General features: G+C 39.6%; 1 protein-coding gene across 1 annotated transcript in view; it reads right to left on the reverse strand.

Annotated features, from left to right (window-relative positions):
- Positions 1 to 3,646: 3,646 nt before the first annotated feature.
- The window catches only part of LOC135210101 (uncharacterized), a 31,538-nt gene continuing 21,340 nt past the window's right edge, over positions 3,647 to 13,844 (reverse strand). The window contains exons 4-6 of the mRNA XM_064242907.1: positions 7,008 to 7,236; positions 6,128 to 6,227; positions 3,647 to 4,092 (exon numbers count right to left, since the gene is read on the reverse strand). Of these exons, the coding sequence (XP_064098977.1) occupies positions 3,938 to 4,092; positions 6,128 to 6,227; positions 7,008 to 7,236 (484 nt within the window). The 3' untranslated portion in view covers positions 3,647 to 3,937. The remainder of the gene's footprint in view (positions 4,093 to 6,127; positions 6,228 to 7,007; positions 7,237 to 13,844) is intronic.

Below are 13,844 nucleotides of genomic sequence, written 5' to 3' on the forward strand. Positions count from 1 at the left end.
TCCAGAAACGAGAGATTCCACCTGGTCGAGCACTGAGTCGGCAAGCTGAGATCGAGGCAGACCCACCGTCGGTCTGGGTTCCTTCTTCGGGCCCCAGAACGACTCGAGCCGGGACGTGGGCTCGGAAGGTGGGAGCGGCGATCCCTCCCCGAGGTCGTTGTGCTGACGAATCAGCGCAATAACCTCAGCAAAGTTCCTCTGGATCTCGGGGGTAACAGCGTCTCGAGGAGTAGGACCATCCAGTCCCTCCAACAAGGCCGACTCCCGGGATCCTCCTCCTTCAGAAGGAGGAACAGCAACAGACCCCTCTCAGTCTCCTCCTGCCACTTGCGCGTAAGTCCTGGTCGATCCTAGGACCGACCCAGGCGTGTACTGCATCGTGACGGGATCACGAGGAACGCGCCCCTCGTGATCACTCCTGGGTGTCTCGCCCCTCCCGGTGTAACCCGAGGAGGTTGAAGGCACTGAAGAGGAAGACCTGACGCTACCTCCACGCTCACCGGCAGGACCGGTGGGCTTAGAGGGCTGCAGGCGATCCCCAACCCACGGTGGGGATCGAGCTGCAGGCCTGGTCGCGCCGCTCGCCTGGGGTGAGTGGCTGGACTGAGCACAGCGGCGCCGGTCCTGTGCGTCAGACGAGCTGCTGCCGCTCTCCCTACCCGACCGGTCCCTGTAGGAGCGTCGGTCAGGGGAGCGGCAACGCTCGCTGTCGCTGCTGGACCGGTGTGTGGGCTCCCGGTGCGTCGAGCCGCTGGCGCCAGTCAAGGCTGGTGCTAGCAGCCGGGGGGACCTCTTCCCTGCCTCAGCCCGTGGCCAGTCAGTGACCGTCACGTTCACCCTGGTTACCGGCAGGTCGCTACGAGAGCGGCCGCAGGCCTGGCGAGAGTCGCCTGAGCGGCTCTCACCAGCCTTCTGCTCCGTGCCGCGGTCCTGGCGCCGAGCGAACTCTGGCACCAAAACTTTGGCTGCACGGTCTCCCGGGGGAGAGCGTACACTCGGGATCTCTCGCGAACGAGAGGCCGAGCCGGATCCTGGCTTAGCGGCAGTGCCGCCAACACCAGGCGAGGAAGAACCGGTCAAAACCGGTGCTCCTCTGGTCCCCGCCTTCCCCTTCCTTGCGGAAGGGGAGGCGGGCCCCGCTCCCAAAGGAGCAGGAGGACCAGCAGAAGGACCTCCCGTCCCACCGAGGTGAGATGGGCCCTTAGAAGCTCCCGAAGGAGACTTCTTGGGGGGGGGGGGGGAGAGGCAACCTTCTTCTTCTTCGGCTTGCGGGCCTTAGAAGTCGAAGGGGAAGAGGCAGCAGCAGATGACGAAGAAGACGACGAAGACGACACCTTCCTCCTCTTCTTCCTCTTCTTTGTCAGCTCGCGCAGGACAGTCGTCAGGCCCTCCATCCAGGCCGGAGTCGGGGCTATTGCCGAAGCAACACGGCCCGACTGCACCTGTCCGGAAAGACCTGGGACTGGGGAAGACACACCGTGGGCAGGACCAGCATGGACAGGGGCAGGAACAGCAGGAGCGACAGGAACAGCAACCATCTCATCAGCGGCAGGAGCGGCAGACACAGCAGGGGCAGCCAAGCCATCAGCGGGGACCAGATCATCGGCAGGTACGGCAGGTACGGCCAGTGCAACCATCATCCTATCCGAGGTATCAGCAGCCAGCAGGAACCTGGGTACTGGTGGTCGATCCAGGGGCGAGCTCTTGGGACAGCAGAAGTCTGGGGCAGGCAACACGAAGAACCCAGGCAGCGGTGGCATCCCCCCCTCGGTACGGCGGCGACCGGCCCTTGTACGGCAGCAGACGGCGTCACCGACACAGCATGAGGAGTGTAGACCAGGTGAGGGGGAGCGGCATAAGCGGGCGTGGAGATAGTGGTGACCGCTCCATAAGGTTTACCCCTCCCCAGACCCCCGCCAGACGCTGCAGCAGCCCCTGGATGCTAGGCACGCCCTGCAGCCCCAGCGCAGCCCATACCTGTCCAAGGTCGTCACCCACGGAAGTCTTACCTGCGGGAGCAAGAGTCGGGTTAGATAGAGAGGTTCCCTCACGCACGGGGGGAGAAGTGCCCTACCCCGAACGCACGGAAGACCCCGAATACAGTTGAACATCCGGGTAACGGGCGCCCTCCTCCACACTCGAACGATCGAGAGAGGAGAAGGACTCCGAAACCCCCCCCCTCCCCCGAAGGGGAAGGCAACAAACGTGGGAGCTGAGCGGGAGGAAGGAAAGAAGAAGTGTCCATAACCAAGGGAGTCGCAGGAGAACTTCCTGACGACTCCTTGGCAGGCCTTCTCACAGACAAGTATTGGACCGAGAGCAATCGCGCCCTCGGCAACGTGAACACAATTCATGTGGCTCCACCTCCAAGAATGAACAAAATGCCCCACATCGGCGCCCATCCACTCCAGGACAGACGCTACGTGAGGTGGTAGGGCGCGGGGAATTATCATCAGATTGATCCATCACAACAATTGAAAAATAAATGAAAAAGAGATACCGTACTTACAGTCACTTTTTCACACAACCAAACAAACCAGATTAAGGTACACAAACAATCCAAAGCGAACGACGATCAGTGGGAAGAGAGCGCGACGAACACGTCTTCACCCAACACGGCCGAAAGCAAAAGTGATTCCTCGCCTCCCAGTCGCGCGGTGCGTGCACTGGCGGACAAGCAGTTAACTACGTAACCCCTTGTTCGAAGCTTACGACCGTTCCAGCTGCCGCTAAAGTAATCTTCCTTGTGTAAAGGACCGATGGTTTGTATAACGTGTCGGAACAATTAATAATTACCAACAACAAATCAACAACACACAACTCAAACGAATTTCACTGCCTTCACTAGATTGCTGCCGATACCACCGACTATCACCAGCTCTCACCAAAGACTCACTGAAAAGCTCTCACTCAAAACACAGATCTCTAACAGCAAACACACACACGTACACACAGACGTTGTCAAATGGAACTCCATAACTCCTCCATACCAGTATTCAAATATTGCAAATATCCAAACCTATATTTGCCAAAAAGATAAGCATCACAACACTTATAATGGCAGGAGTGAGCCTGACCTACTTCTTGGGTCTGACATTGTTTGGAGGATTTGCTCCTACATTGATAAGCACATGAAATAATCTTTGTGACATCGTGATCTTGAAAAAAAGACTGACGTATTCCATAATCAAGGGACTGAGGGATTCTTTTTTGTGCTAAATTTCACAAATAAACTGACAAAACATTTGATAAAAATATAAAAAAACAATAACAATATGGAAAATTAGGTAACTTGAAAAAAGTGGCAGTGAAGTTAAATAATCAGTGATCATAAAAAAAAGAATTTAAAATGTAAAAAAAAATTCTCAACCTAATTGCTTTTCCCAAATGTATACAGATATAAATAAAAACCAAAAGAACAAAAAATATTTATCCCCTTGTTAATTCTATATAGTTGATGCTGTCCCAGTTACTCACGCGCTTTCATCAGTTTATTAAATGTTTCTATATGTTTTCAGTTTTATCATCCCGTTACTTGGACTGGTAATTTTCTGATACACGCCTATTTGCAACTATACTGTTGAAAGGTGAAAGTGGACATTTGAAATGTTTAAATGTACACGGACCAGGTCATGAAAACAAAGTATAAATACAAAACAACTTTATTTACCTCAATCTACAAAGAAACAAAATAAATAACTTAAGCAACAATTTTTGTCAGAATAATAACATATTACAATACAAAGACTTGTAAGGAAGTATGTGTTACTTATAGGCCTGCCCCGTAACTTGTTCCATGACAACTACATGCCTCAGTCAGTGTAAGTGATACATTCATTATTCAAAAACTGGTATTCACTTCATAGTACGTATAGGCAATATGTAGTTTCACAAATATACGTATATATTTCATAAAAAAAATATCATTACAGTAAGCTTATGAAATTAAGTCTTTGCAATAACAATATTTCCTATACACATCATCAATGATACAATGACTCTGATTACCATAACGGTTAATTCGTGATACCTCTGAAGTCAGTTCAAATTCACCATTATGAAAAGTCAGCGTAGCTTCTAGCTTTGCATTTCCTGAAAACAAAAGATTACAAGATTTATTTTACAACAGATTCAAAATCCAAACCATAAGCAGAAGCTGTGCACATCACCCACGTCCATAAATCAATTTTATAAAGAAAACACTTCCACACCATTAATTCATCCTTACACCTACACAAGGACACATCTGTGGTACCAGACCACCCCCCAGCAAATTGCAAATAACAAGAACCCGCAAACAGCTGAAACCCCTTTAATAAAAACCCTTAAACCTGCCTATTTTGTTAGTTAAAACTCAAGAAAAATTAAAAATGCTTATACCTGTTTTTTTAAAGTTTAACCACAAATGCAATCTATGATGAAAATAATAAAAAAACTGGGAATTTATGGATATTTCTCATATAAAAATATCCCGAATAAGTGAATTTTCTGCCAATAATGGGGGTATATGTTTCAGAGACAAATCTGCGAATGCGTGAGTCCGTGAATACAGGGGGGGTTCACTGTATACAGTATACTGTACACTGTATATAATGTGTCAGATTCAAAGTGACAACACAAATCTACTGAAAAATAAACCAAGAGCATAAGGACTTCAGCTCTTCCTGTACCACATTGTGGCATTGTAGCAGCAGAAAAATCAGAAGCGATGGTTTATATGAAATCATGAAATGACTTCTGATCTACTTCTGCATCATCTAACTCAAAAATGGTCTTTTATCTTTGCTTGTGTAAAGATACTGTAGTCCCATGCCTCTGGCTCTCTGGATTTGTTGCAAAACTTAAACTAAAATCTCCAATATCTTCTCAAACTTTCATTGAAAAAATTTCATTTAATTTTATTAGTAAGTTCAATACATTCATCCAAATCGCCCTCTTTGCAGTGAGAGTAGTTAACACTGAAGGTGGTTGGGATAATTCCATACTACTTCTCTCCCTGTTATTAAATTTCTTGATGGAGAATTTCTGTTATTCACCTCTCTCTGTAAAAGAATATCTGCCTTGCTTTGCCTGATTTTCATCTTCTTGGTCCTATTTTCCTGTGTTGACAGGGTATTTCCAACTAAGCCACCAGCTTTTACCACTTAATGATGCATAGTGTATCTAAGTGTTCCTTTCTTCTTGACCTCTCTAGGACACATTCTTATACCCAAGTTCATGGAGGTAACAGCACTTGTACATCCTAAATCAGAACAAAATACCATCCCAATCATACTAGGGCTCTGGTTTGTGGCAAATTACTAAAACTTAAAATTCTCTCATGACCCTTATGCTGGTGGATTACTGAAGGGTCTCTATTGAACCTTGTCAGACCATTTACAACATTTAAAGAACTCCTTACCTCTGCAGTGAAAATGCACCATACAGTAGCAACTACAAACTCACCATATGATTGCATATCGGAAAATCAAAACAAAAATCTAATAACTACATCTGTAAGGATAGCACTGTACTCTAAAGTAAAATTAATACCAGAAACAAGATCTTGCAGTTAAAAGTGCTACAGACAATTCAATTAATGACTTCTTAAATCTGACACTATAACCAATAAACAAAATCCCTGATAAATGAACACAATACAAAATATTTATGGTAATAAATGTACTATTGTCATTCATCATACAAAAAGTTCCTCACTGGACGAGTCAGTTGCATACTCGCCTACCAGTCATGTAGCCCGAGTTCACTCTCAGCTGCCACCAACGCAGAATCAGAGGAATGTATTTCTGGTAATTACAAATTCATTTCCAGATATAATGTGGTTCGGATCCCACAATAAACTGTAGGTACTACTGCTAAGCAAGCAATTAGTTCCTAGCCACGTAAATAAAAATCTAAACCTTCGGGCCAGTCCTAGGAGAGCTACTAATCAGCACAGTGGTCTGGTTAAACTAAGATATACTTAACTTCATCGTACAAAAGCCTTTACACCTAAATAAATCAAACTTTCTGTCAAATATTCAAAGCACTCAAGCAATCAAGCTCACAAAAATGCACAAAATATTTTTTCAAATATTCCGAGTTTGATATGATAACCAAAGGATTACCAAAAGAGATTTCTGCTTACCTGGCACTGTGGTAAAGGTTAAATGATAAGATGACACTACTGTATTGACAGCCTTTGGTACAGTGCTCTTGCTGGCATATCCCACTCGACCATTTAAAACCTAACGGTACAGAAAGGTACATTGTAATCTGAGACATAAAAAGCATCACAATGAACACTGTGAATAATACATTGTAATATGATACATAAAAAGCAGCATAATGAACATTTATAATATAAAACTTAAATATTTTAAGACATGATGAAAGAGGCTTTATTACCAAAAGTGTTTTATAACTATGACCTCTCTGCAATATATTATATCTCTACATTTTTTGTTTGTGTATATCTTACTCTTGCTACAATATTAGCTTACCAATGAAAGATCATCTCTTATTGTCAACCTACATCTGGAATAACTTGGTTCTGATAATGGCATACGAAGTAACAACAGATCTCTTTACTATTTAAGGTATATAATATGAGCAGTATCGGCAGTGATATTAACATATAACTACCATGAAATTAAAACCTGTCATCTATCATCTCCCAACTAAAATCAATAACCTGTCATCTATCATCTCCCAACTAAAATCAATAACTAAGTGCTCATCCCAGATGGAGAGGCCAAGCTATTAGTGAACAACTCATGTACTATTAGCATTCCTATGGTCAAATGTTTTGGCAATGGAAGATAGGAGATTTCTTAATTGATTACCGATTCAATCTATGAACTTGCTGGTGTACATTAAAAATGTCACATGCTCAAAAGCATTCTAAACTGAGCTTTTAGATTAAAATTTTAATTATAGTAAAAAAAAAAAAAAAAAAGAACTGCCTCTTCAACAAATTGCTGCTAAAAATATATTCGTATTTGTATCCTACGATTAACTATTCATACCTTGTTCAATTTCAGTTGCATACAGTCTGGAAAAGCTTCAAGGCCTTTATTGATTACTTCAACACACAATTCTGCTGCTTTGTACAAATTTGGGTTCGAGGGATCAACTTCTTTTGTGTCTTCACAAGCACAATAGTGGTCTGGAATGCCAGCATCTTTACAAGTTCTATTCTCTGATACTTCTTTGAAGAGAGACTGTCCATGATTTGGAAATGTGGGTGTGAAGGATCTGAAAAGAGAAAAAACCATGTCATTAATATTTATGGCTGCAAAATACAATTTGCCATATTAGTTCACAGCAAAAGTTAACAAAACATTTATTTATGATAATGAGAAATTATTTATGTCATGTGACATATCACATTTGTGAAGACCTGCAATTATCCTGCAATCAATGAAAGAAATAGTTATACAAAGGGAAACCTAAGGCTATAAAATATAGGGAGCTAAATCTGTTTTAAACAGATAGTACAAAACCATCATCCAACAACAGTTCAACATTAGTTACCTCAAATTCTCTAGTTACCTATACCTTACAATACACATAAACCTACATATCTATCTTTGAAACTTAAAAGGAGTACTATAACTGCATGAATCCAAATCCTTCATCATCTCAAAGTCCATAGTGGTCATCGTTGTATTGTCCTACCACTATCCTTTACATGGAGGGGAGGAGTGGTTGGGCTGACAAAAGTAGTGTTGAAGGAGGGTCCACTGCATGACCTTAACCCACAACCTCTTAACTCAGTCTAGGTCTTCATGTCTTAAGTAATGCTTGAAACAAATTCACTCTCTTTCTAGCTGATACTGAATAGCACTGACAGTTTTTTACCTACTTATGATGGCAAAAATAAAACTCATGTTAGAAACTTTAAATTAAACATTTTTCATTATATTCATTTTACATCATAATACATGAGTCAATGTACATAACTGTTTTTCTTTTCGTGGGCTCCTTAACCCAACATTATTAAGCATTTCAGCTCTGGTCAGAAATTTTATTGATTAAAATACTTACTGGTGACATACATACATACATAATTACATAAATATATATTGTCATAGAGCTGGAGGAAGGAATGAAAGGAGTCGACCAAGCACTTTCGTGTATTTTTTACAGCTCAGTGTCACTTGACCCTGAGGAGGTGTAAAAATACACAAAAACGCTTGGTTGACACGTTTCATTCCTTCCTCCAGCTCTACGACAACATGACATAAAGCATGTTTTGGCAATATTTCAGAGGTGTATTGGTTATTATATAATGTTATATATATATATTATATGTAATGTATGTATATTATAAGATATAGATATTATATTATAGTATGTATGTATATGTATATATATATATATATATATATATATATATGGATATATATATATATATATATATATATATATATATATATATATGTATATATATATATACATGATATATACATATATATATATATATATATATATATATATATATATATAACATATATATATATATACACCTATATATATATACCTATATATATCCTATATATATATATATATATATATATATATATATATATATATATATATGGAATCTTTATTATGAAATTAATATTAATAATACTTACCTGACCTGTATAATTTATCTAGCCCTAAATCCCCCAAAACTGCACCAAAATTTACCACATTGGCAACTCTGTTACCTCCTATTCTGTCTGCCAGTTGGCAACACTGCCGTTGACAGTTACAAAACCTTCCCTTGAAAATTAGTTGTGATAGGCAGATCGTGGGGTAGGATGGGTGGGACTAGATAAATTATACAGGAAAGTATTATGAATATTAATTTTATAATAAAACTTCCATTTAATAAACGTTACCTTGATATAATTTATCTAGCCCGATTAACCAGATTGAAAAGGAGGAGGGAATCTGAGTACAATTTCCCTTTTGGGCAGAATAGGACATAAAACAATCAAAGAATTATATATCACAGGCAGTTAAAAACTCAACCCGAGGTCTACGATACTACGAACTCAAAGTCTCCTACCATAATGCCGCCGAACTGTGGTAGTAAAGGACAAGGAGTAAGTAGTCAGTCTGTCTGTACTAAAGTCAGGTGACCGACCAGGTGACCAGTCAGACGAAATGAGGACAGCAAGGTTGCACCCTGATGACTTTATCAAGCACTACAACGTCACCTGCTCTCTCACGAATGTCTGGCGCCAAGAGAGAGGAGCAGGTACTGAAAACTCTTTCCCTGAAGGATGAGTGCCTGGACTGAATGGGCAATTCAAAGCTAAGCAAACATTGGGGGTGTATCAACGCAACCCAACGTTGCCAGCAGCGATATCAGCTCATAAGCAACTCCTGACTCGAGCTTTCTGGTGCCAAGAGAAAGGAGCGCGGAGCAAAAAAAGGAGACTCAGTCCCGAAGGACGAGTGCCGGCAGTCCAACCTGGTCTCTGTTAAACGATCATCGGAGGGTGTATCAACGCAACCAACTTCGTCAACAAGAAACTCAGGGCTACTAAATGTCACCTGATCTCGTACGAGTGTCTGACTCCGAGAAAACAGGTGAGACAAAAAGTAGATGGTGAACGAGTCACCAGATGACATCATACGATTCATCGACTAATTTCCTATCCAGAAGGACAATGGAAGAAGCGTGAGTCGTCAGGACAAGCGAACCAGTGGCTAGTCCTAGGTTGGCATCGACTTTGGGAGAAGCATAGTCGCCAGTGCCGACAACCCCGTGGCTGGTCCCATGTCACACTGACAATGGAAGCAGCATGAGTTGTCAAGCAGCCAGTCCTTGTCATCAACAACACCTAAATACCAAACTGCCTAATTCCCATTATAACTAACCAAAAAATGCCATAAGTTATAATGTAAAAACAAAAAATTTATACAACAAAAAATAAATAATATACAGGTAGCAACCAAACATAAAACAGGAAGACTACCTAATTCTCCTGTCTGACGACCTGTCCTGCCATCACCAATGAGCCCAAAAAACGAAGGTTGCCTATAACTAGAGAAATATCCTTCAAGTAAAAAGAGGCAAAAACAGAATTAGAACGCCAAGTCACCGCCTCAAGCACCTTGGCAACTGAGACGTTCTTCATAAAAGCTACTGATGTAGCAACTGCTCTAATACTGTGTGCTCTTGGCATCTGGCCTTCACAGGCAGTCGAACCACCAGTTTAACATTAAGACCTCTGAGAAAAAAGGATACACCATTCTTTGATATAGGTATCTTGACATTTCGGGGTGAAACAAACAGATGACGGGGACGACCCTGAATGTCCTTCATCTGGCGTAAATAGCATGAGAGCACCCTAACAAGGCAAAGAACTAATTCCTCATTTAAATTACCGACAAAGTCGACCAGCAACTTCAGCACGAAAGAACTGGGAATGGGATTATCAGAAGATTCAGTCTTTGCGACAAATTTGGGAAGGTATGACAAAATCATGTCTTGTCCAGATCTGGCAACCAGAAAAGAGAGTGCTTGCAGTTCACCCACCCTCTTGGCTGTAGCCAGCGAGACAAGGAAGAGGGTCTTAGAAGAAAGGTCCCTAAAATCGGCCGTATTCAGAGGCTCAAACGGAGGAAACCTTAAGGCTTGAAAGACTTTATTAACGTCTCATGTCGGAGGAGAACACTGCGGACTGGGTCGAGATAGGGAAAAGCATCGAAATAAATCTCTAATGACATAAGATGAAGAGATTTCAGGGAGCCTAGCCTTAAAAAACATAGGAAAGCATCAACCTATAACCCTTAAAGCACGAAGGTGACAGGGCCCTGTCATGATGTAAATGAACTAAAAACTCCACTACTTTCGGTAAGGAAGGTCTAGAAATTGAATGTCCTTGAGACTTACACCATCTGTAAACCGATCATTTAGCCTGATAATTTACTCTGGTTGATTGCCGTCTGGCAAGAGCCAACTGTCGCGCCACTCTGGAGGAGAACCCTTCGTGCTTGGAGAATCTCCTGACAGTCTCCAGGCATGAAGATGAAGCATATGGAGCCTCTGATGGAACCGATGAAAATGGGGTTATTTGAGAAGATCTGGTCTCTGTCAGACGAATGGGGGCCTCAACCAGAGCTGCCAGTAGGTCGGGAAACCACTCCTGTGGCCAGAGGGGGGCGATCAAGGTGAGATCCAGACGCTTGGTTGCCCTCACTTTGTTGAGGACTGACCTCACCAGAGCGAATGGAGGAAATGCATAGGCTTGAAGGCCCTCCCAGTCCTGCAAAAGAGTGTCTGTCCCGGCACTCTGAGGAGTCTGGTAAGGGGCGAAGAAGATCTGGCACCAAAAATTCAGTGGGGTGGCAAACAGATCGAATGTGACAGGCCACTTCTTCCTGAGGCTGTCGAAGACTTCCTGGCAAAGTGTCCATTCCGACCCTTGAACTTCGTTCGGTCTCGACAAGGCGTCTGCTAAGACGTTGTGATGGCCCAGGATAAACTGAGGGACCAACGTAATCCCCCTGTCTTCTGCCTAACACAGGATTGATCGTGCTTCTTGAGTGAGAAGGTCCGACTGTGTGCCACCTTGGTTTCTTAAGTGCAAGACTGCTGTGGTGTTGTCGACGAAGATCGCGACAACCAACTCCAACAGTTGATTCTGAAATGAAAGGAGGCCTAGGTACACTGCCCTTAGTTCCCTCCAATTTATTGACATGATCCTCTCTTCCTCTGACCAAAGGCCCGAAGCGGCTTCGGAGCCCAGGTGCGCCCCCTAACCTTGATCCGAGGTGTCTGACCAAAACATTAGGTCCGACGGAACTGAAAGAAGAGACGTCCCTTACTTGAGGCAGTGAACTTGCATCCACCAATGGAGATCCTTCCGACATTGTGGAGAGGAGGCGACTGACATGTCCTCGGACACGAAATCCCACAACTGGCGAAGTGTCGACTGAAGGGACCTCATTCTGAGACGACCTCCGGGAACCAGTTGGATGAGGGATGACAAATGGCCCAGGAGAGTCCTCCAAAGAGAAACTGGCTGCATTACGGAGGACAAAAATTCTTCAACCAGACTTAGAAGCTTGTCTATCCGTTTTGGAGAGGGAGAAGCCCTCAAAATCTGGGAATTCAAAACAATCCCCAGATAAGTCATGATCTGGCAAGGGATTAGACTGGATTTGTCGAAGTTGACACGAATGCCCAACTCGACACAAAGAGACAGAATTATCTCCCTTGACCTGAGACATTTCTCTAGAGGAATATAATTATATATATATATTATATAGGATATATCTATATTATAAAATAGAGATATAGATGTATAGATATAGAGAATATGGATAAGAGAGATATATAATAGATATAATATATATATTAGATAGATATATAATTCATATATATATATATATATTATATTATAGATTATATATATATTACATATAGATATATATTATAATATAATATAATACATATTAGATATAGTCATATATATGTCAAGATATATATATAGCTAGATATATATATATAGGTAATATATATTAGATATAGATATATATTATATATATATATATCAGTATATATATATATATATATATATATAATATATATATAAATATATAGATATATATATATATATAGGATTAGATATTATATATATAATATATATACTATATATATAGATATATAAATATATATTATATAATTATATATCTATATAGATTTATATATATTCATATATATATTATATATATATATATATATATATATATATATATAATATATATAGATATATATATATATATATATATCTATATATATTCCATATATATTCATATATATATATATAATATATATATATATATATATATATATATATATATATATATATATATATATACTATATATATATATATATTCATATATAGCTATATATCTAATAGTTATATATATTATATATATATATATATATTCATATATATATATATATATATATATCTATAGATATCTATATATATCTCTTCTCTCATATCTAACTATATATAATATATATAATATAATATATATCTATACTCTATCTATATATATATATATTTTATATATATCCATATATATATATATTATCTATATATATATATATAGATATCTATATTATATATACCATCTATATATCATATCTATCTCTATATTTATATATATCATTTATATATATACATATATATATATATCTATATAGTATATATATATATATATATTTCTATATATATATCCCTATATATATATATATATATATAATATATAGATCTATATATCTTGATATCTTATATATATATTATATATATATATAGATATATCTTTATTATCTATATATCTCTCTATATATTATAGAGATATTATATATATATCTATACTATATATATATATATCTATATATCTCTATATAGATATATATATATATATATATAGATAGATATAAAATATATAGCTAATCTTCTATATATAGTATATATATATATATATTTATAGATATCTATCTATATATATATACATATTATAATATATATATTGTAGCTCTATATCTATATATATTATATATACAATATCTATCCATATCTATCTACTATATCTATATATATATCTCTCTACTATCTTATCAATATATATATAATATCTATATATACATTATTATATCATATCATATTATATATATCTATATATAGATATATATATATCGATATATATATATTAGGCCTAGGGTTAAAATTAATGATATATTGCCAATATGTTTGCTGTGACCTATTGGAATGTGGAGAACAGAGCCGAAGCAATGACCTGAGAAAAGATGATAAATGATTTCTGTGGGGTGGCGTGATATAAA

Source organism: Macrobrachium nipponense, chromosome 39 (genome assembly GCF_015104395.2).
Source record: "Macrobrachium nipponense isolate FS-2020 chromosome 39, ASM1510439v2, whole genome shotgun sequence".
Classification (NCBI taxonomy): Eukaryota; Metazoa; Arthropoda; class Malacostraca; order Decapoda; family Palaemonidae; genus Macrobrachium; species Macrobrachium nipponense.